The 25,436-nt window shown below is 38.7% G+C and overlaps 1 protein-coding gene across 4 annotated transcripts in view; it reads right to left on the reverse strand.

Annotated features, from left to right (window-relative positions):
* Window positions 1-25,436, reverse strand: part of Exoc4 (exocyst complex component 4) — a 695,598-nt gene that overhangs the window by 644,507 nt on the left and 25,655 nt on the right. For all 4 annotated transcript variants that reach the window (XM_040728511.1, XM_040728513.1, XM_040728515.1 and 1 more), the window contains exons 3-4: window positions 22,866-23,060; window positions 949-1,133 (exon numbers count right to left, since the gene is read on the reverse strand). In XM_040728511.1, the coding sequence (XP_040584445.1) occupies window positions 949-1,133; window positions 22,866-23,060 (380 nt within the window). The remainder of the gene's footprint in view (window positions 1-948; window positions 1,134-22,865; window positions 23,061-25,436) is intronic.

A 25,436-nucleotide genomic window follows, 5' to 3' on the forward strand; every position in this document is an offset into this window, starting at 1 on the left:
AAGAAGCTCTCTTGCTCACACTAACCCCAGCACGATTCACTACTAAAAGGGTAACTGGCAGTTACCCTATTCACACTAGCCTTGAAGTAATTCTGGAGTACTTATTCATTATTTCAATTTGTGGGCTTAGTAGTTTGTCAAGTACCCATCTGATAAAGAGAAGTAAAATTTCTCTTTCAAGTCTGAGTCAATGGCTATATGGAAGCGTCACACATAATAATGTCATTGTTGTTGCTCAAACAGCACAAGACTTTAAAGATTTCATTCCCAGCATGCATTATTCCAGTGTTCTCCTTGTACACGGATGGATGAAAAAGCATAAGTGTATGTATTTCAGCAGGTAATGCTTGAAAGAACTTCTGAAAAGCTCCTTCTAGAAATGCCAGGACACCCATTATATGTAGCTACTATATAGCTCCAATGATCTTAAGATCTAGCCTTACACTACACCAGGTCTATACTAACTTAATGGCTTTTATGCATCTATCTAGACTGTTAAACATAGAGTTGTGCTACAAAAAGTCAAGGAATCAAAAAAATGTCTTCTTTAAGCTTTTCTTGAGCTTTTCAGAATGAATTTGTTAAAGCTGAGGAGACCCTAGCAAATCTTGACACTTAAGTTCCTATATCTCTGTATTTTTATCATTGCTGACCTCACTGTTCAATTTAAGTAGTTCTTTCTGACTTCCTTCTAAGAGCACGAGAGTGTCTCTGATCCATACATAGCAGGTGCACAGGAGATACTTCTTACCCTTTCAGAAGAGGACCACAACAAACATACAATGAATGAATGAACAAACTTTGATGTTAGCCTCTCTGAATATAGCATATTTGCTATTATTTACAAGTTCAGAGACAGTACAATACAGGATAGGAAAATAAATCACAATATTCTTCAAATAATGTCACTAACACAAGGCACTACAGTAGAGGGGCTCCTTAACCAACCTCATCTTCCCTTTTTCTTTGTTACGCTGCACAACTCGGCTAGTGGATTTGATGTACAGGTGTCGGTGCAGTTCCTCTATGAGAACCAAGTGCAGGTTCATCTTCTTGCTGTGAAGTTCCAGCCTGAGGTCACTGAGACCTTCCACTTGGAGCAATGGGCCCTCCAAAGACTCTACTGCTGACACCTGAAAGGGGAAAGGAAACCAGGTAAGTAGAGCTGAAGAGTCTTGCCATACTACAAGTAAGAAAAAATAAGAGCCACTGAGAACTGTGTGTGCAATATCAGACTCGGCAGTATCATGTGGATTAACCTAGTACAGCCCTTAAGGTTTTGTTAAGATAAATAGAACAAAAGAGAAAAATAAAAGGAAATCCTGACAAAAGAATACACAAAAGGCATGTAAGCTCTAGGTACTATTTATTCCTATACACATTGCTTGTCCAAGAACACATGTAAAATAACTATATCAATAAATATTTTCACTAGAATCTCAACTGCTGATTGCTGAAATCAACTTCTTATGAGGGGAGTGTCTTTAGTTCAGGCTGTTTGTTTTGAGACAGGGTCTCACTATGTGACCCTAGGCGACTTGAAACTCACAATCCTCTTGCCTCAGGCTAGCTAGCACTGAACAACCACACTGGTTTGAATCAACTTTTAATAAAACTCACTCTTAAAGACTAAGTCAAGGCACAATGCATGAAAAGTGTATTAGCTTATTCTCATGGTGATCATGAGCCAGACAGAGCTCTGTTGGCTAAGGTGACATATGTATCTATAAAGAGCAAAGCTGTCATTTTTCTCATATCCACACGCAATGGAGATAGATGCATGCTTACTACAGGTGGGAAGTAGCAATCATGAACTCTTGATAGCCTGATCCAATCTGATTAACTAGAGGGGACTGCAATGGAGAACTGAAGATAAACTACAAAGGAAATGCTCCTAAGATGGCTTAAGAGATTTTTGGTTTTTTGGGATTTTTTTTGAGACAGGGTTTCTCTGTGTAGCTTTGGAGGCTGTCTTGAAACTCACTCTGGAGACCAGGCTGGCCTCGAACTCACAGAGATCCACCTGTCTCTGCCTCCCAAGGACTAGAATTAAATTAAAGGTATGCACCACCAATGCCTGGCAGCTTAAGGGATTTTAAAGACAAGAAGAACTGAATGAACCAAATCATACAGGAATGCCAACAATAGACAGAGAAGCTGAAAGACAGGGAATCAAAAGTAACTGACTTTGAAAATTGAAGTGATAACTGCGAGTCTGGGAGGAGCATATGTGGTAGAACTAAGGTCTACGGCTACTCCCAACTTGGGTTATGCTTCTCAATATTTCAGTTAGATATAGCTAAAGGCAATAGTACCATTTACAACTGGGTGACATCATTAAACCTGATTATGGATACAAATAGGACCCTAAAACCTACATCATTCATGGAAAAGAAATAGTTAATAAAAGTCATGGAATGGGCTAAGAAGTCATCTGGGAGTTTGTAGACAATGAATACTGAAAGCTCTGTGGCTGTCAAATACAAACCAGCCCAAAATGACTCAAAAATAATAAAGTGCAATGGCACGCCCATAAACACATCACTTGTTCTGTGATGTGCTAGAATCTAACATCAGGAGCAAGTAAGTTTGCTTAAGTTAAAGCAGGAAAGAATCAAGGAGTGGAAGATGGACAAGCCCTGGGCCAGCTCTGCCCTCTGAAGCCTGCCCGTTCATTTTCACACTGACTTGCAACTGCCCCTGCTATGACAGCCCCTGGGCCCTGTGCAAGCTGCCAGTAATTCCAAATGGAAAGACAGACTCGAAAAATGACCAAAGTGTCCCCAAGGAGGAAAAACAACAACAAATTCATTTATACTCATGCCCTAAAATGGATTTTAGCTCAAGTCTCTAGTGAAGTAAAGAGGATGCATTAACCTTCAGTGACATCTATATCCAGAAAATAAAAAATAATTTGGTAAACCACTGGCCCATCATATAGCCTTATCCCTTAAGGTAATTAAATCCAGCCAAAATATTTAAGCTTAAAAACTACCCACTGCACATCCACACTTGACTTGCTTGTAGGAATTGGTAAGAAAGGATTTAATTCATATTCCAAATACAAAATTACATTAACAATGACACCTTCCAAAGACACTCAATCAACACAATTTTAAACTTTAGGTAGAACCAATACTATTCCTGGCAAACAGTGTTCACAGAAATTATCTTTAGCAGTACCTACTTATGCAAAGGGTAGAGAACACTCAGAATTTGAGCAAGTGTTCTTCAGCACACCATTGTAGTAATTAAAACAAGCTTTCTGACTGTTTCATTGAAACCAAATATAATGTTAGACACAATATCAAGGGTAATCATAGAACTTCACACTTTAAAAACCTCAACATAAAAGACAATAGAGAGCCTCTGTAGTGACTTGAATGAGAATGTCCCCACAGGCTCATATGTTTGAACGCTTGGTCTCTAGCTAGTGAAACTGCTTAGGAAGGATCAGTAGGTGCGGCTCTGTTGGAAGAGGTACATTACTGGAGGTGGGCTTTGAGGTTTCAAAAGTTCACACCAGGCTCAATCTCACTCATTCTCTGCCTGCAACTTGTGGATCAGATGTAAGATGTCTGCAATGTCATGCCTGACTGCGTGCTGCCATGCTCCCTGTTATTCTGGGGTATTGCTGGGACAGATCTGACCATGCTGCTATTTGTTGGAATATGGAAGTTTGGGGGCTTTCGATAGGGAAAGCAGCTGGATGCTTTAAGCAGGGCTTAATGAAGAAGATAGAACTGCTGAGAGCAATGTAGACTATGGAGGCCCAGCACAAGAGGTTTCAGAGAAAAATATTAGAGCTACTTTGGCAAAGACTGCTTTTTGCCTTTGTCCTAAAAATCTGCTGGAAGCTAAACTGGAGAGTTTTAGATTAATGGCTTTGGCAGAGGAAATTTCAAAGCAGCCTAGTATTGACTGTGTCAAAGGGTTACTAGTAATGACTTTTATAAAAATGAAAATGCACAAACAGGACAAAGAGAAATACAAAACGTATAATTTGAGGAGAAAATGAGCACCAAGAAGTATAATGGTGGAGCCAAATCTTGTGCTCAAGGATACAAGAAGTTTAAAGAAAAGTATGATGCTCAATGAAATAAAGAGAGTGATACCCTCAGGGCAAGACCAGCTAATCCCGAAACCTGTGTAAATGAAAAGTGAAACCTAGGTTGCATTGGAGACCTCAAGTTGTTGAGATGACAGAGCTGCAGTAAGATAGCTGCCAAGGACAGCTGTACACAAGAAGTGGAATTAGTCCAAGACAGAGAAAAAAGTGTTACCATCAATAAAGCAACAGGGAGTGGAAGTTTAGAGGAACCTCCTAAGAATCTGGAGTTTGTCTTGCTGGATTTCAGTCTTGTTTTTGTCCAATCTTTTCTCCTTTTTTGGAATGGTAACATACATTAGGTGCCATTGCATGCTGGAAGTATACAAATTGCTTTTTCCCCCATGAAATTGCTTTAAGTCTCAGAAGAAACTTTGAACTTTTTAAACAGTGAAAGACCATGGAGACTTTTGAAATGTAAGTGAATGTATTTTGCATTATAAGACGACAAGCCCATGGGGGCCAGGGAGTAGAATGTGATGTTTTGAATGAGAATGGCCCATAGGCTCATATGTCTAAATGCCTGGTTCCCAGTTAGTGGAACTAGTGGGAAGGACTAGGAAGTGTGGCCGTGTTGGAGGAGGTCCATTAAATGGGATTAGGGCTTTGAGGTTTCAAAAGCCCACACCAAACTCAGTCTTTCTCTCTCTGCCTGCAACTTGAGTATCAGATGTGAGCTCTCAGCTACTGCTCCAGCACAATGCTAGCCTGTGTCCCACCTGTCATGATAATCATGAACTCTGAAACTGCAAGCACACCCCCAATTAAAGTTTCCTTTTATTATATTACCCTTGGTCATGGTGTTTCATCACAGCAACAGAACAATAAAATAGTCTCTTATTTTTATAAGAAAACATAATTGTTTTATTTTAGAGATGTCAAAATTATTTACAAAGTTAAAATTTCAGGAGTCAAGCAAGCTTATTAATATATATATATAGAAAATGGTCATTTTTACAGATTAGTTCACTTGGTAAGTCAGTCCATTTTCCCATCACAGGGACAAAACAACTGAGATAAGTAGCATGCAAGAAGCCAATTTTTATTTTGGCTCATGGTGTCAGAGGTTTCAGTCCTTGACCAAATCCTATTGCTCCATACACATGGTGGGTTCACATGAAAGACGTCACCTGCTCACCTCACAACGTCAAGAAGCCAATGCTACCTTCCAGAGTATGTCGCCTCATGATCTAATATAATTCTATCAAGTCCCACCTCCTGATGTTTCTACCTCCCAAGAGTGTGTCACAGGCTGGTGATCTTAAGGATATGGGTCACTGAGGGAGTGGGTTGACTTGGATCACTTATCAAATAACGTATCAATGAAACAGTAACAGGGATTTAAGATACTGCTATACTAGAAGACACAAAGACAAACTGGTTTCAGGAGGTTAGAATTATCAAAATCAGGTTCATAAATATAGCAGTAAACACTGAATAATGTCACAAATACATATTAAAATTATAAAATTAGACAGACAACATTCAGAATGTAGATAATTACCAAATGCTTAAGCATCACTTCACAGAACCGATCTTGTATATTCATAATCAAGTGATCTTAAATAAACTCCTAGAATTCCCCAAAACACCACTGAAGGGACTAGGCCCCTGCTTTAGCAGCCATGACAAGCTACAAAAAAAGACATGTAAGCCTCTGACTCAGCATGTGTCTGACCTTGCTGGGCTTGCACTCGTCACTAGGAGGTCAGAGACCCTCCTCATGGCAAGGAACCAATCAAAAGTTAGCTGGAAGGACTCTGAATGCACTTTACAGCTCTGAGAGTGCTTTACAGTAAAAGTGGCATAGCATATCAATGAGACAGGAACTAAGAAAAGCAAATGAACAAAGCTTTAAAGACAACTGTTTCAGACATTGTTGCTTTCACAAATCATAATGATCAACTATTAGCTTGTTTCAACCTGTGAAAATTGCCAGACTTTATTTTGGTAGAAACAAAGAAAAATCTTTCTGTTCCACAAAGAAACACACAAGCAAAACAAGAGAAACATGAAAAAGCAATTGTTTTTGAAAAAGAGGTATACTAGAACCCAAACCAGTCTATCAAGCACACCAAGGGCCAAGAAGACTTCTATCTATTATCCCTAAATGGAGACTGTATATCATTCCACTGGTGTGAGCTAGACTTCAAAAATCTGAAGTGACTAGCTCATCCACAATGGGGAAGTGTAGAGAGAAGCCTTTTCCTTGCCCGCAGCTTTGGTTTTTCCCCTGCTCTGCCGCATTGTAATCCCCAAATAACACACAAGATGCAGTATTAATTATGAAACAGTTGACCTTGCTTGTTTCTTACTGGCTAGCTCTGACTTAAGTATTTATCCCATAATTGTTAATCTAAGTATTTCTCTTACCGGAGAAAAGTTCCAGACATCTTACTTCTCTGGTGGGCTACATCGTGACTCCCTGTGTTTCTCCTACCCAGAGTCTTCCTGGACTCCTAGTCCCACATATCTTGCTTCCCTATTGGCCAACAGTGCTTTATTGACATATACACAGGATTTCCCCATCAGGGAAGAAGCAGTTTCAGGAAATAGGAGTCCTTGTCAGTGCTAACTACTTTTGATAAAATTTTTAAAAAGAAGTTTCTCCTACAATTAAGTCATTTACACCAGATTCTAACAGAGCATAGAGACCAAAATGGAGGAGTCCCCACTCATGTGGGACTAAGATTGAAAAAAAGACTATAAAGACTCACTGAAAATCAGTACTGCACAGGAACACATCAACTTTACACAAAAAAAGATCCTTTTGTCTAGCCACCTGTCCAGCTACTGCCTGTTTACAGACATGAGCTGACACTTCCCTGGTTAGTGATCCTTGTGGTCAAAGATAATAGTTTTGAAACAATTTCTATAACCTTGAAAATGTCTAGTCTTTGGCCTCCTTGAGTACACTTGTGATATGCAAAAGCATGTGTGGTCAGGAATAAATAATTCCATTCACTCCTGAGGAATTACATTTGTTCAGAAAGTCATTCTATCTGTTATTATTCTATTCTCATAAACCTAACAATTTCAGGAGCAAGTCTGAAAGCTTTGGTGTATCTGGGACATCCTATCACTACTATAAAATACTGTGTCCTTTATATAACTCTGAGGAGCATCCTCTTCCTGAAGTCTGCACTAAAACCTTTCTTTAATCAAGTCCCACTTAGCTAAACACAGACACAGACACAGGCGCAGGCACACACACACGCACACACACACACACAACTCTCTGTATTTAATTGTATCCGATGAATTGGGAATATTTATACTAATAGACTATAACGCCATAAGAGAAATGAAGTATAAAAAGTAAAGCCCAGTTGCTGATTTAAACTCAGTGCTATCACTCACTCAACCTTTGTCTACAGCATGACAGCTCTTGTGGCTACAAGAGCTACTTCCTCCATGAAGAAAATGTCAGGCAGAAGGAAAAAAAGAATGTGGGGGTATTTAAGGAGAATAAAAGGCTCAAAGCAATAATAAGGTTCCGGGGAGGTTTTGGAGTCTATGGAAAAAGCAATCTCTGATGCTAACTTCCCTAGAGAAAGCAATTTTTTTGGTCTGCCAATGTCTGAAGGCCTCAGGGCTATCGACAGTCTGCTACTCAAGACAAGATAGCTGCACCACAGAGCAAGGCCAAGTGCCTGGAGCAAGAACATCCTTTCTCCACCAAGTCCTCAGCCTGTATGCTAAGCAACAGTGGTCAGGTCAGACAATCAAAACTGCCATTCTTAAACCAGTCTGATAACATAGCATTGATCTGACCTATTCAGGGCCATCTCCCTCCAGAAGCCCAATATCTACTATGCAGACTCAGCATGCTCTCACCATTACAAAAGGAAGCTGTCTAGCTCCACTCTCCTTTCATTACTTCCAGGGTTATTGCATGTTTTTATTTAATAAACCTTCATCAGCTCAAATGAAGGGTTGTTATTAGTTGAGCTAACAGCCAAATGATAATGCTCCAGAGAGTTATCAGAGCTCATTGGTGCATTAACAAAGAGAGAGGAAGGGCTGAGGTCAAGCACACCTCAAGTAAATGAGGTGATATTGGGTACTCAGGGCTTAATGCAATAGACTGCCTGAGAGATAATGGAATTTACAGAATAAAGCAAATAACATGAAGTTATTGATAAGTGAATAAAGGAAGGAGGGCCTGCAAGATAAAATATGGGCAAATAAAAGGCCATCTGTGACTTCTTCTTTACAAAGAGACCAAAAGGGAAATGGAGTTTCATCAAAGATCTCACCACATTACTACCACACAAACCAAAGTCTTCTTAAGCTATTCTTAAACTTTGTTTGGACAGCACTCCTTCTAAGTTTTTGTTTCTTTTTTTGTACCTTTATCATCATGTATTCTGCCGCAGATAACTCCCATATTTCATTAAAGCAAAAGTTTTCTTCTTTTTTCTCTCTCGAAGTAGGGTCAACTGGGTCTCCTAAGACATTCCATCAGGCCAGACTTCACAGAATGACATTAACTGAGAGATGAAATTCAGGAACCTTCTATTATATGAGATCTTTAAAGGTTAACTAGGTGCCTAACTTGCTTTTATGAGGAAGGGGGTGATATTGTTTTCTTAAGCTTTATTTTTCTTTCACATTCTAAAAGTAATAAATGTTTAATCAACAGAACTTGAAAGACAAAAATTCAAAAGAACTTCATCAGATATTCTTAAGCATTTTTTTCATTTTGTAATAACATAGGAACATTAGCACATAATGAAATCTATGAATGGGTTGTGCTATCATACCAGTTCACAATGAGTACATGACAAATGAAATAAATTCCTATCTCTAATTCATTGCAAATGTCTTACTAACACAAATCTTGCTGGGCTAAATAGCTATATTCATATAAACATAGATGCAGGTGCTCCTAAACACAGAATAGTTGAAAAATCTTCCTTAACATAAAATTCTGCAAGCAGAACTCTGATCCAGGGGTTCTGAGGCACAAAACCAAATTATTATTTATTCTAAAAAGCCTCACAATAAATAAATGAATGCCTTACTTTCCTGATTAAACTACATTTAACACCTTATTGGATAGAAAAAAGAAATAGAAAAGGCATGACTGCTCCATGGAGACGTTCACTGTGGATAAAAGGGAGCGTATAGCCAGAAGCAGGGACATCTATCTGTGAGTCCAGAATGAACGTGACCAGACTAAGCTGGACCATGTGAGGGAAGAGGGTGGGAGAGAGCAAGAAAGGAGCCTCAGACCAAGCATGGTAGCTTGGGATAAGAGACTGGCCAAAAGTGTAGATGAAAAAGAGCCAGTAACGAAACTGGCTGGATTATATAGGGAACAGCAGCTGAGTTAAAGACAGCCCAGGTGGTGGGCTAGGGAAGCTCAGGATAGCAGACAAAGTATGACATCATAGTCAGGAGGGCCCTAAGATGCTTAGAGACTGAGGAATGCAGGGAGGATTTGGCAGTCAGGCCAGCAACTACTTTTATATGTTTTGATATGTTAGTGAACTCCTGTTAGCCATTTGTCCCAGGGTTTAAGAACAGGAAGAAGAATTGTAAACTTCTTACAGGAAAGCTGGGGGCAGAGGGCTCCTTTGTTTGGATCCTGTGTCCCTTTCAATTCTCAGTTCTCACCAGTACTCTCAGAAGAGTATTCCAGTGTAAAGTTTCTCCAAAAGCAGGAGAACACTATGAAAGACACTGTCTTCTGATAAGTGCCCCCAATCACTTGTCACTTACCTAGCATCTTATTTGTTATTCTGGGACAAGAAAAAGTTTTAGAAAAACTTTCCTATGAGGTCTCAGAGCATCTCTTCAAATTCACATTTAATTCAAACCATTTCAGGCATATTCTGCATGTGCCCCTAAAGCCATTGGAAATGCTGAGCAGACTCCCCAGCCCATTACTAACAAGCATTCTGAATATCCCACAAAGGAAAAGGGGCAGGGAAACACAACTAATTAGAATCAGGATGAAAGGCAGAGAAAACAGACTTTGCAACAAATTAATTCTACCCTGTCAAGGTAAGTAAAAATTACTAAGCATTCTCAGACCATAATCAGGTTGAGACACATTATGTCTATCAACAACACAGGTTGCCATCATTTAAAATGACACATAGTGACACTGGGATCAGGAAGAAATGCTGCTTGCTCGGTGTAAACAAGTCCAAGACTACTATCTCTTGTTTTCACTTTGCACTTGGTAATAATGATGACAATGATGGCACGTATAGCATTTTAAACCTTTATACTGCTTTACGTTTGACAGAGCATACCTTGCATGCAATACTTCACCTTTATTCTCACAAAACTTCAATAATATTTACCATTTTATAGCTAATAACACTAAAAATCAGGACCAGAAGGGGATCCACCTCTCTAAGCTGAAAGCATGGTGACTTGTTGAGGCAGGAGCAGAATCTATCACATCTTAGATTGAAACCCTTTGTTTCCACTTTGTCACACTAAACACAGCCACCATGTGTCAATTAATGAACTCTTGCCCCAATTTCAATCCATTAAAGCCATGCAGTAAATCTGACCAACAGTAAAGATGCAAGAGGTACATGAGCAAGAATAAAGTCTAGAGTACATAGTCCAAAGCTATTGAATCACCCAGCTTAACTATTATACTAAACTCTTTTAAACCACATAATCTGCCTGTAACATCAGAACAGAAGCCAGACGGTTATCAACTATACCCAACCCACAACAGAGGATGGCAACAAAGCACCTTCAAACATTTCTATATGAATGTAAAATCATCATTGTAGTCTTACACAAATACTTGCTTTACAACTACTAATACTGTGAGTTGGTATTAAATAAGGGCAAGGACAGTAAGTCCTGCTCTATTCCACAGTATAAGCTAAACCCTACACCAAGAATTCCAATTTTAGCTATAAACTGCCATTACTTGGAGACTGTTAAAAATGACCAAAGCCAGCAGTCTACCACCACAGATATCAATTTTATCAGTCTGGGTAGACTTTGGAATTCTTGGGAGATCCTCCAATGCACAGTTTAGGAACCACCACTCCAGACAAAATAAATGAAAATTACTAAACCTCATAAGGGGTCACACAATGAAACAGAATTCCTACTGATTTTAAAAATAAAAGAAATAAATGAATGGCACAATGAAGATACCTACTAAACCATATGATTTTTATAAACCCTAGCCATCAAAGCGAAATATAAATTTAAAAATAAACGTTTGAACAGAAGGGAAAATGGTTACTACAAAGTTCCGCATTTTTATTCTGTAATACAAAATAAACTGCAGCTATCACAAGCCTATTCATTAATTTGGTAACTTTGTTTTTATCTTTTCCTAACTTATCAAACAGATGTTTGAGGAAATGAGGGTTTTCAAATATGACTAAAAGCAGCCTCTGAGGATTGACCCAAAATAACAAGCCAAATTAAGCCTGCCCCCCACTCTCCCTAGTATCCATGTCTCCGACGATACTCATCACAATATGAAGACTGTCTCCCATCTCTCACGCTGCTAGCACATGACCTCTTCCAACGTTAAGACTACCTTCACAAACAACCATGCCAACAATGTAAGTGATCAATAATGGTATCATCATCTGTAATTTTAGTTCCAGGGGATCTGATGTCCTTTATTGGCCTCTACAAGCACCACACATGTACAAGCTGCAAAGACATACATGAAGGCAAAACAACACATATGAAATAAAATTTTTATTCTAAAAAATTCTAATCTTTTCTTTCCTGACAAATTAATACTAATAACTATAGAATGTTAACATCAAAAGTTAGTAATAAAATCAGAAACATTGGGCCTTCCCAATGATTATTACAGTACTGACAAGTTGTTATTGTGCTGTGGACAAACCCATATAGAATTCTGGAATGTTTGTGCAGTCACTAAGCTGCTATCAGGTTGATGCCCATAAGCCCACTACATGTCCATCTCCTGATATCCACAATGCTTACACATCAATAGCCCTCCCAAAGTGACAGTAAAAACAAAAACTCTCAAGCCAGGGAAGATGGATTTATATTTGCCTGGTTCTGCTACTTGTCCATTAATCATCTGAGAGTCAATGCATGACCACCTCCTTCCAGTCTATAAGGAAGAGAAAATAAGTTCAGTATGCCCTGCTAATGACAGTTTCACTGGTACAAATAAGAACAACCTCTGTAGTTCATCATTCCTGAGGTTTAAACCAGAAATAATAGCTGAAACCAGCTAACACTCAGATCAATACTATTAATAAGCCATTTCCAATCCTGAAAATGGTTTATATCTAATCATCACATCTAACAGACTAGCATACTTAGTTACCTACTGCTTACAATCACACAATTAATGAATTTTCCATGACCGTATATTTGAAATAGATAAAGATAATGATAGAGAACTTGAATTCCACCCACGCCAAATCCCAGAAATATGGCATAGAACTTTGGATTTTGACATCCATCTGTGCATGTGTTAAGGAATACTAGCACTGCTTTCTTTAAGACTCCTTTAACTAGAAAACAGAAGTTAGTCATGCCACCGCTGATAGTACATGTCCTAGTCCTAGCGGCCAGCTCTCTGGCAGCAGCACTATGACTGGCATACAGTGCTTTATGTTCCCATCACCACCTCCACCTACAGCCAGCCACTCTTGGACCCGAATCATGACTGGATCTGAGGACAAAGTGCTGCACATCCCTACTGTGCTAACTGATGCCGGAGGCCTTAACAAGAGAAGAGCTGTCCTGGCAGTGCCAGAAGAAACATTAGCACACTCACGAAACATCACTTCCCCCACTGGATAGCCATAAAGAAGCATCCAACCACAACTACTGAGTACACCACCCAACATGGCCTCTCTAGATAGTGGGTCTTTCTAACCTGTTACAACACACACTGCATTTAAAGCCATTAGTTACAGCCAAAAAAGCTTTACAGAGATTAATTTTGGTGTCCAACTGACACCAAAGTCAACCAATTACCGCAAGACAAAGAGATGACTGAAGTTCAAATTAGCCCACTATATAATTTAAGAACAACTAGCAGAGACCAAAGACTCTAAAAACAATGTCATGATAAGCAAATTAGGATTAAAATAAGTTTTCTGCCTTTTTAGAATGGCTGTATCTTGTAGAAAAATACTGGGTTGTTTGTGTACTATATTTCAATGGTTAGTATGTAAGGCCATGGGAAAAGCACATTTACAGAGGTTTTCTCTTCTAAAGCTCATAGAAGGCCCCAGAGATGGATGCTAGTATCATTCCAACTGCAGAAGGAGGAGATGGCTAAGAGAAATTAAATAATACACCAAAGTGCCTCATCTTGAAGGGGAATTTTACTCAGTCAAATACCTGAGCACTTCCTGACATGAGAGCTAAGTCAAGTAATGTTTCATCCTAAATAAGAGAAAGAGAGAAAACCTCTTATTTGGTCAGAACATACTGTAAACATGTATTGAAATTATATTACATAGATATGTATAACAATTTGGCTGTTAGTAAAAGACCCCAAATGAATAATGTCCAAGGAAATAGAAATGCTAATTACCCACACTATATAAATGTTTCAAATTATCACACTCAATAAAACATACAATTAAAATAATAAGCGTTCAGGTAACATAAATGTTGACTAAAAAGAAGGTGAAAAAAATGCTTAACCTAGCCCTACTTCAACTTATTACCACCTCAAAATAAGTCCACCTCTAGACTAAATTTTGAGATTATAACATGCCCTTTCCTATACTACCAATTTAAAAACTGAATAACTATCAACATTTAAAGAACTTTATAACATGCACTGTGATTTCTTAAAAATCTTTCAATAAACCTCAGAGGTATATAGTACCCTTAACTAAACATTCAGATAATGTAAATGACTGGCCACAAGTCATGCTGCTGCTAAGAGTCAAAGCTAAGATTCAAGTCTGGGTCTTCCATGCTGGCACATACAGTTCTCAATATCAGCAAACAACTTAAAAGAATCATATAAATGGAAAATACTACAATATTTTTATTACAGGATTCTAGAAAACTACTCAATTAAATAGCTGCCTTGCTTTCTTTATCTCAGCGTCATATTTTCAAAGTATAAATAAAATAGCTCCATTACACAATGCTCACAGAAAGGCATCCCAGGATCCTCTGGGGAAAGGCAACTATATAAATATGCTATTATAATTATCATAATAATCTTCATCTGACTATATAGCTATGGACTCTTTTTTTAAAGGCATAAAAATAAAGGCAAAATGATTAAAAAGACATTCAAAATCTCTATAATCTCAAACAGGCTTAGAAATGAAAATGTATTTTAGTCACAAGCCTTGTGTGACTGTCAGCGAAAGTGCTTCTAAACGACTCACACTGGCTTGGTTTCTACTGATTGAACGCAATTATGAATTGACTTCTATGGCTGATAAATCAGAACTTGTGTAAGTGGTTTTCAAAGCACTCCCTGCAATTTTCATGATGCAGACTTCTACACACAAATTCTCCCTGGGAGAAAAAGTTTATAAAAATATTAACTCTCATGAAATACCTTCCTGGTTACTCATGCCACTGGGAAGAAGCTGCTATTCTTATATTAATAATTGTTTCCAGAATTAATCAGTCATTGTACATTAAAACCAGCAGCTGGAGTGTTTTGAGTGATAATGAAACCTGTAACAAGGCATCTTCAGCCGTCTTTTCAAGACAATAAGGGAATTAAAATTTCAATTTAAATGCAGAGGTTTGAAACACGCTTCACTGGCAAAATTACTTCAATTAATGTGAGCGGAATACAAAGGACAGACTGCAGAAATGTGATGCAGCAACCAGAAATTATGTCATTAATGTGCTTGCACCAACCCAGCACCATCCTGCAAAGGTCTAATTTAAACCATACATATCACAAAGCTACAGGCTACAATATTAATCAAGCCTCTGATTTCTGTTTGGCTTCTTGTTGGATCATTTTTAGCTTTTCAAAGGCCAACAGCAACTGTTTACCTTAAAGAAGGACACAAAAGGCTGGGGTCTATTTGCAGACATTACCTGTCATGACAATTTAATTATTTCATGCAATATTCTGGTTATCATATCAAAAGAAGAAATAAAATTCCACCTAGAAGCCAAGCCTACAGCTATAAGACAGGTCACATTTTTAAACATGAATAGCAGGAGGTGGCAAGAGCCATGGGTCACCACTGATTTATTTACTCTGGTTTATTAACCTATACTGTGGAGGGATCAAATTACTACATATCTATATCTGCACCTGCCTTAAAATGAAAATGCAAAGCCTTCTGTCAAACAAATCCAAGGAACTCAGTGGGGCTTGAAAGACTGGATGGTTTTGTCTTTACTTTCCTCTGAAGCATTTTATTGCTGATTTCCATTTGGACCCTGGAGAGTCCTTGAGTAGATTTTACTTGTACCAGCACATAGCCATGGAGAAAAGAAATGTAATTGTTTTCATATGAGATCCAGTAAAAGGGTAGTTGCAGACATTATACTACAGTCATATATCACAAAACTACTGAAAAATATTTCCAACCTCTTGTGGACAGAATGGACAAATTGTTGTATATTTAGGTACACCAACTTCCTGAATCAAGCAAATTACCTCTTTTATAAAACAGTAATGATACCAGAAACCCAACTGACCCCAGCTGTAAGAGTGAAAGGAACTGATCCATTTCCCATACTTAAAATATCAAAACAAAGTATGTATATAATCATATTAGCTCTGTTGAAGATGTTTTGCTAATTTAAATATTATAAACAATTAGAAATCAAAGTATCTTGTCAAAAAATAAAAATAAATTCACCAAAGGAAATAAAGCACAGCTCCTGGGAAAGAAATACCTTTAAAAAAGTCAATTCCTCCATGTATTGAAGTCTTTCACATAGCTACCCACCTGGGTAATGATTTGTTAACTGTGACTCTATGAATGTGGCCATGGTAGAAATGGGGCAAAACTGGGTAAGATATGAATTCCACAGTCAATGATATATCACATAAATAAAAGTAATTACATGATAATGAAATTCATCATGAAAAAATAAGAAAGGCATGTAGTATCTGAGATACTCACAAAGCTGTGTAAATTTAAGCCAATTCCAAGAAGACAACATTAGGAATCACTCCAGTCAATTAATTTAAAAAAAAAATCAAGCCAGTAAAATGGCTCAACAGATAAAGGCATTTGTTACAAAACCTGACAACCTATGTTCCATCTCTGGATTCATATGGTAAAATCAGAGAAATTACTTTTGAAGTAATTTCTAATATAATTTCTATCTTCTGATGCACAAAAATAGATTGAGATCTTTATAGAAAATTGCAACATCAAAGTGTAGAAAACTATGTGGAACCTAGTCCCAACTGAAACATCTACATCACAATTTCTGTACCTAAGGTTCAGGGATCATAGTATAAGGGAGTAGAAAGATTAAAAGAGTCAGAAGAATAGGAAGAGATTGTATCCCCTAGAAATATGCCAGAGAAGTTACACCCATGAAATCTCACCAATATGGCTCCCTAAACAGGGCCTAAACAAAGATGACTCCAACAGACAAGTTAACAGAAGTGGGAACTCTCATGGGGCCCTAACCCTAGAAAACTAAGGAATATGGAGAATGAGAGAAATAATCCTCCCTATGGAAAAGCCCCCAATTTGGTTATCCCATGTCAAGTGGTCAGCCCTGAAGTCATATGCTGTCATATTCCTTAGTATGGTAGCACAACTTGCTTAATATATATCTGGAAAGGGTTAGAGGGAGAAAAGGGAAAGGGGCCCATGATATAATTTCATTTTAATTTCAAAAAACAAAAAATATTTTAAATGATAAATGTCAAAAAGAGATATAAATCTCACCTTATCTTTATATACACCAAATACTAGACACTATAATTAATAAAAAGCTATTATTTTTAAAGCCTCAGAACATAGGTGATACAATAAATTTAATGGAATATATGTAACACTTGTAAGGAATATATTGCTAAGCATTATCAAAAGGCAGTGAATATGCACATGCTCACTGAGATAAAAACAAGATTGTTAACACACAAATCCCTTAAAGTCAATGAAATTCGTTTCATTGTTTTTGTGAAATTTGACAAATTGATACTAAATTTACCATGGAAGAAGAGAAGGCCATGAGAGTACAAACAATCTTGAACAAAATGAAGGACCATTTTCACCTCCTTTCAAGCTGTATAACAAAGTTACAGTAATTAAAAGGCCATAATTTTTGCACAGGCAAGGACAACTGAACAAAATAAAAAACCTGCAGATACATACATATGTGAAACTTTGGAATGTGCTCAATAGCACAGAGCCAACTGGATACAAAGAGCAAAAATAAAAGTAAATTCCTGGCTCATAGCACAAATAAGAATGGACTGCTGATGACTAAAGAACAAAATAAAAAATGCTCTTAAGACAACAGGATAAAAATTTTTACTTAAAATCACATACCTTAATTAAATAATGTTGAGATATTTTGCATTAAAAATGTCTTAAGAGACGTTACCATGAACAAAGAAAAAAGAAAAACACCTACTCAGACACTATTTATAATTCATGTAGCAGACAAAGGATTAGAATCCAAATTACAAAACAACTATAAATGAGGGGAAATGAACAATGTATCTTACTCACTGGCCTTGTGGGAGAGGGTGTGATGATATATTATTTGTAATTTATTAAAGCTTGCCTGAAGATTCAAAAAACAAAGTCAGCCACAAGCCATAGAAGTCAGGCACACATCTTTAATCCCAGAAGCTAGGAGGTGGCACATACCTTTAATCCTAGGACTCAGAATTAAGAGGTAGACAGATCTCTATGAGTTCAAGGCCACCCAGATCTACCCAAGATTGATCCAGTCCTAAAGAGAAACAGCTCACACAAAGATGATCTCAGCACCTGGGATCACACGCCTTTAATCTCAGCATTAGGGAAGTATGTAAGACAGGGGCAAGGCGTCAGGATCAGGCATTCATTCTCCAGACACAGAGGAGAGGAGGGATTCATTCTCCAGCCACACTGAAGACAGGAAGACACTGAAGTCTCAGGATTCTCCAGCCACACTGAGGAGAGGCAGCAGAATCAGCCTGAGGTAGTAGTAAGAACTAGTAACCTGCTCCTTTGTTTTTTTTACCTTAAGCTTGAAGCTTGAACCCCAATATCTGTAGCTGGGTCTTTTATTTTTCATGTTACAAGAGGGGACTATCCATCCCAGACACAAAGATTTTAGCTAGAAATGATGATCACTACAACCATCTGGTTCAGCATAGGTCTTAGACTTCTATTAATCAGTTAAAAAAGATAATAAATAAATAGGTTGTTCCCTTCTGCAACTGGATAGATGAAGTTTTCTACCTATACCCCTTGCTGTCTTCCACCAAAATACAAACACCTAACTCTGTCCCCATACACTTAAGCCCAATTGTCCTGGATTGTTTTCTGTTGCTATGACAAACACCACAACTAAAAACAACTTGGGGAGAAAAGGGGTTCATGTTAGCTCACAGGCTGTAATCAATCATCCAGGGAGACCAAGGCAGGAACTACAGGCAGGAACTAGAAACAGAAATCAATGGAGGAAGGCTGCTTACTAGCTAGCTTCCTCTGACATACTCAGCTATTTTCATATTTCATACACACCTCAATTTCACCTTGCAATGGGACAGCCCCACCTACACCAAATAGCAATTAAGAATACGCCTCACAAACACAAAGGCAGGCCAATCTCATCTAGACCATTCTTCAGTTGGGGTTCTTATACAGAAACTCCACATATCAAGTTGACATGGAAGTAGAAGAAAACAATGAAGACATGCATAGAGAACACACAGGTGGCTTTCTAAGTATGCCTCTGCCCTTTTAGCAGACTGTATACATGAACCCACTTTAACGTGTATTCTTCCCACCAGCTGCTTGGGTCCCATGGCTGTCTCAGCCCCCAAATAACACACAAGACACTGTATTAATTATGAAGTTGTTGGCCGTTTGCTATGGTTTCTCATTGGACAACTCTGACTTAATTATTAACCCATAATTACTAATATATATTTTTATAAGGACTTATCTTTCCAAGGATGCCCTCCTGACGCGTCCTCTCCTCCTGAGAAATCACTTGGCGACTCCCTACTCTTCACTACACTCCCAGAATCCTCCTCGACTCCTAGTCCCACTTATCTTGCTTCCCTATTGGCCAACAGTGCTTTATTTACATATACACAGAAGGACTTCCCCCATCATAACCCCAAATGTTGCCTAAAGAGCCAAGTGTTAAGGGAGTAGTTCCCAGTCTACAGCACTATTGGGAAGTGAGGGAACCTTGAGGAGGTAGTACCCTTTGGAAACTAGACCACTGGAGCCATAACTTCAAAGGGCCCCAGTCCCTTCCTGTCTCGTTTTGCTTCCTAGTAACCTCCTCTGAGACATGCTCTCAAGATAGTGGTGATATGCCTTGAACCATGAACTGAAACCTCTTATACTATAAACCAAAATAAACCTAATTCTTATGAGGTGATTTATCTCAGGTGTTTGTTACATCAAGGAAAAACTATAGTCTAATTTCTATAAATTATAAATATAAATCTATAAATTACAACGAAGAATTTGATGAAGTTATTTAATTAAGACCTGAGCAAAAATTAGTGAAGGGAAGGGCAATACTCATTTTAAGCTTTTAAATAAATAAATTAGCCCATAAGTAATAGGGCTATAAAAGAACATTCTGAAATCCTAAAATAAACATAATTAACCTAAATAAACCCTAACAACCCATTCTAACACATGCCATTTAATTAAAAGCAGACACACACCAAAACAATGACTGGATAAAAGCAGCTGTATATATGGTCCACAAACATATAAAAGCTTATCTATTCTAATTGCTAAACCTGGATAATTTAGCAAAATATGCATAAATCAACACTAACGCTGAAAAGTAATTTTTTGCTGTTGGACAGCCCAGTCATTATGAACTATGATGTCATTGTAACAAGATGCTGGAAAAAAGCTGGCCTAGCCATGCAGGTTTGCAATCCTGGCTGACCACAAGGCTGGATCAAGAAGACCACAAATCCAAGGCCCACTCAGACTACAGATGAGTTTGAGACAGTCTTAACAAGTGAGTAAGACCTTGTCTCAACAAAACTAGAATAGATGTCAGGCAGTGGTGGTGCACACCTTTAATCTCAGCACTCTGGAGGCAGAGGCAGACAGATCTCTCTGAGTTCAAAGCCAGCCTGGTCTATGGAATGAGTTCCAAGACAGCCAGGGCTACCAAGAAAAACCGTCTTAAGGGGTAAAAAAATGATAGAAAAGGGGTTGAAGACACAGCTTAGTGGCTGAGGGCAGAGTGCTTATCAACCATGTGCAAGGCCCTACATTCAATGACAAGCACCAAAAAAAACAAAAGCACCAACATCCACACACACACACACAGTAAAAAAAAAAACCTAATTCTTTTACTACACCAAGACTCTTTCACCACACCAGTACTCCTTGTGTACTGTTAAAACTGATGATTCAGTTGGCTTATATGTGATAAAATACTAAGACTTTTCACCCTTTGGTTACCAACTTGAAACTCTTTACAGCAAACTTCTAGCAAAAATAAGGTTTTTTTGGGGGGGGGGGGATTGAGACAGTGTTTCTCTTTGTAGTCCTGGCTATCCTGGAACTCACTCTGTAGACCAGGCTGGCTTTGAACTTAGAGATACCTATCTGTCTGCCTCTGCCTCCAGAGTGCTGGGATTAAAGATGTGTGCCACCACCACCTGGCATCTATTTCAGTTTTTTTTGTTGTTTTTGTTTTGTTTTTAGACAAGGTCTTACTCACTTGTAAAGACTGTCTCAAGCTCATTCTGTAGCCTGAGTGGGCCTTGGATTTGTGGTCTTCTTGCTTTAGCCTTGTGATCAGCTTCCAGAAAAATTCTTTTTTTTTAAAACGTACTAATCTCAGTTCCCCCTCCCTCCCCTCCTCCTCCCACCTTCTCCTCAACCACCTTTCCCTCCCCCATTTGCTCCTCAGAGAGGGTAAGGCCTCCCATGGGGAGTCAGTGAAGTCTGGCCCATCACCACCACATTGAGGCAAGACCAAGGCCCTCCCCACTGTGTCTAGGCTGAGCAAGGTATTTCTTCATAGAAAATAGGCTCCAAAAAGTCAATTCATGCATTAGGGATAGACCCTGGTCCCACTGCCAGTAGCCTCACAAACTGCCCAAGTCACCCACTGTCACCTGCATTCAGGTTCCCCAACTGTCAGTCCAGAGTCAGTGAGCTCCTACCAGATCGGGTCAGTTGTTTCTGTGGGTTTTCCCAACCTACTCTTGACCCCTTTGCTCATATTATTTGCTCCTCCCTCTCTCTGACTGGACCCCAGGAGCTTGACCCAGTGGATAGTTGTGTATTCAGCATCTGCTTCCATCAGTTACTGGATGAAGGTTCTATGACAATTACAGTAGTCCTCAATCTGATTACAGGGGAAGACCAGTCCAGGCACCCTCCCTCTTCACTATCGCTTAGAGATTTATCTGGGGTCATCCTTGTGTATTCCTGGGAATTTCCCTAGTGCCAGATTTCTCAGTGATTCAACAATGGCTCCCTCTATCAAGATAATTCTTTCTTGCTCTCTCTCTGTCCTTCCCTCAACTCAACCATCCAGTTCCCTCCTGTTCTCCCTTTCACTATTGCCCTCCCTCAAACGCTATTTACTCAGAAAATCATGCCTATTTAACCTTCCTAGGTGGATCCAGGTATGTCTATCTCTCTTAAGGTCCTCTTTGTTACCTAGCTTCTCTGGGATTGTGGGCTATCAGCTGGTTATCCTTTCAAGCAAAATTATTTTCTTTTTTTGGGGGGGGGGGTGTTTGTTTGTTTGTTTCTCAAGACAGGGTTTCTCTGTGTAGCTCTGGTTGTCCTGGAACTCACCCTGAGACTCAAACTCCTTTAATCCCAGCAAAATTCTTAATGGAAGTGAATGAATTATTTCTTCAAAGTTTCCACCAAGTTCATCAGTCTTTTCACAAACATAATTTGTAAAACAAAGATAAAGAACTTGCCCTCATTGTGGATAAGAGAAAAACTCATATCTAGCAAAGCTGCTGTTGAGTGCTTCTGTAGACTTCTACTGAGATATGGATGTGTGTTAATGGGCAAGAAGATAGGACAGTCCTCCAGAAAAGCCACCAGCCCTAGAAAAGTCAGGTCCAAAAGGGATTAAAGTCTGGCTTGACATTCACCACAAATTGCACCCTCTAGGAACTTCTTTTAATTCAAAAGTATCAGAACACCAGGTCATGGAGCATCCAGCACTGTAAAGGTACTTCTAAGATTAGTATCAAAGAAGTCATTTTCTTTACCACCAGGTAAAAGAAACAAAACAAAGCTATAATCAATCAAAACATGACTTCAAAACCTTTATGGAACACCTAACTTTACAAATCTTCAAGTCTATGTCACACAGATTTCAGACTCTAAAATAAAATTCATGATCATCCTCTAAAGCTAAAAAAGCAATCTCTCATTACCATTTCAACATGATTTTAGTACTGATTTCTTTCCACTACATTTCCTGCTTTGGTTCAAAGGGCAGAAAATATATACATAATAACAATCTAACATTTCAAAAACTGCAGGAAGAGAACTAGCTAGGGTTCCCCTGCAAGGGCTTGAGAATCCAAGGGCAGTTTGTACCATGCTATATGCAGAAAGAAGAGAGCTTTAATATCTTTGCAGAAGTGAGCCTTTGCACAGGCTGCTCTTACCAGCATGTCAGTGGCACTAAGGTAGTGCTTGCTGGCCATGCACTGTTCCAGTTTTTGAGGCACTTGCTTGATGTTCTCAATTTCATCCAGCAGGTTCAGTACATGCTTATGCTCAATTCCTTCAATCCACAGTTTACGAAGCTCATCCCGTTTGCAGTGCAACAGCATCTTACAGGAAAGTAGATTCTCTTTTACCTATAATAAAACATATTGAATCTTCAGTCAATTCAAAATCTTGCCAGCCTAAACCACTATCCTGGTTAGGATTCCTCATTGGTCCTGTGTGTGTAACAGTTCCTAATTCCCGCCCACTTATTCCCCTTGGTTGATTCCCTTACTAAATTCTAACCCTGATTCTGGTCACTTGGGGGCATCACTACCTCTCTGTGTTTCTTTTTTCTCCCATGAAATGAGAAACTACTTCTACCATACCTTTGAGTGAATCTAGAAATAATTACAATGGATATAAGGAACTCTGACAATATGAAGCACCATATAAATGTGGATCTTCTTCAACAGGGGAATGAGCAGTACGAGAGTCTAGTGCTAGCATTCCTTCCCCAACTCCCCTGCAGCTGAAAGCCCCAGTGCCCATGCTTACAGCGATAGAACTCCAGCCAGCTTATTACCAAGGAACTCAGTGCTTTTCCCAAATGGCCACAAGAAAATTAGGCCCAACCTTGAAAAAGGAGTAAACACATGTAGAGATAATCTCAAAGACACATGACAGACTTTTAATCATCATTCAGCAAATTTGATATTAAATAGACAATCTACAGCATTCTGTGAATCTAACATTTTAACTGCTGCAGACAAAAAATATGATTAAAGGTAGAAAAGTTTTGGGAGAAAGGGGATTGAAAAATGGACATTAATCACAATCACATCGTAAAAGTTATTATTTTCTATCCTATAAAATTCTCAATGTTCCCGGGCAGTGGTAGCATGGGCCTTTAATCCGAGCACTGGGAAGGCAGAGGCAGTTGGATCTCTATGAATTCAAGACCAACATGGTCTACAAGAGATAATTCCAGTATAGCCTCCAAAGGCACAGAGAAACCCTGTCTCAAAAAAACAAAACAACAACAACAAAAAAAACCCTCAATGTTTCAAACATGGAAAGTGAATTTTTACAAAATGACAGTCTCATGTAGCTCAGGTTGGCTCAAACCCCCTGGCCTTGACCTAGTAATACTATTGCCTCCTTCTCCCTAGCACTAGGTAGGACTCAAGCATGTGCTGCCACACTTGAGTCTTTGTGGGGAGATTTTTAAACTCACTATCATCTACAACTCACATAACTGCTTTCAAACACTATTGACGGTCCTCGCTTAGGCTTCTATTTGGGGCTCAACATTTGTTTACTTTTGTCTCTATTTCCCCTGAGGTGACTGCAACTCCAGTGTAGACGTGGTGTATTCTGACAGCCATGTACACCCATAGAATCCAAACTTCCAACAGTATGAGGCATGCCCATCCCCCTAGAGAGTCTGCATGTTTGTTACTCTTGAACACCTGTATTCTTTACACTTGGGACCTGGCAAGAAAAAAAGGGAAGCCTTGTTTTTATCATTAGTTCTTGTTTTGACTTAAATATCTCTCAAGGTTATTCATAAATTCCCTTGTATTCTTGATCTAAGTAGTTGTTACTGATCTCATTACATTTTAAAAATCTGTTAGAATTTGATTTCTGATATTCTGCTATGACCTTACTTCTACAATTCTAGTCTTTCCCATGGAAGTAGGTAAAAATAAATTTTGTCAGAACACCCAACTAGGCTCTTGATCACAGGTGAGGGATAAACTTACAAAGTGTCAATCAAGTTTAGTAAATTCCTGTGTGATGGGAAAAGACCATTATGAAATTTCATGCCAGCGTATACACATACTAAAAGTAGAATCACTTCCCACTTTAGTTCACTACATAGATACTAAAGTCAAAATAGATAGAATGGCAGGAAAACAAACCAACATTGGGTTGTACATAAAATGGACATGACCAAGATCATTCCCTAAACTTAAGTAACAAGGTAGAAATATAAGAAACCACAAGAAAGTTGGTTTCTGTTGCTGTGAAGAGACACCATGACTATGGCAACTCTCATAAAGGAAAACATTTAATTGGGTGGCTTACAGTTCAGAGCTTCAGTCCACTATCATCATGGTGAGACATGGCGGCATGAAGGCAGACCTGGTGCTGGAGAAGTAGCTAAGACTGGAGAAGCTATATCTTGATCTCACAGGCAACAGGAAGTGAACTGCCTCACAGGGTATAGCTTGAGCAAAGGAGACCTCAAAGCCTACCCCCACAGTGACACAGTTCCTCAAACAAGGCCACACACACTCCTACAAAGGCAACACCTCCTAATAGTGCCACTCCCTGTTGGGGCCATTTTCTTTCAATACACCACACTACCAAACTATCCTGAGTCTTTTACTTTTGATTAGAAAATACTGACAAATGGAAAATCGAGTCACTCAGCAACAAAAAAGAAAAGCATTATAAGAAAAGAAGAAAAGTTGCAATACGGACATGTATATGAGTTCCCCAACAGGAAAACCTAATCCAGT

The sequence above is a fragment of the Mesocricetus auratus genome, unplaced genomic scaffold (assembly GCF_017639785.1).
Source record: "Mesocricetus auratus isolate SY011 unplaced genomic scaffold, BCM_Maur_2.0 Super-Scaffold_100019, whole genome shotgun sequence".
Lineage (NCBI taxonomy): Eukaryota > Metazoa > Chordata > Mammalia > Rodentia > Cricetidae > Mesocricetus > Mesocricetus auratus.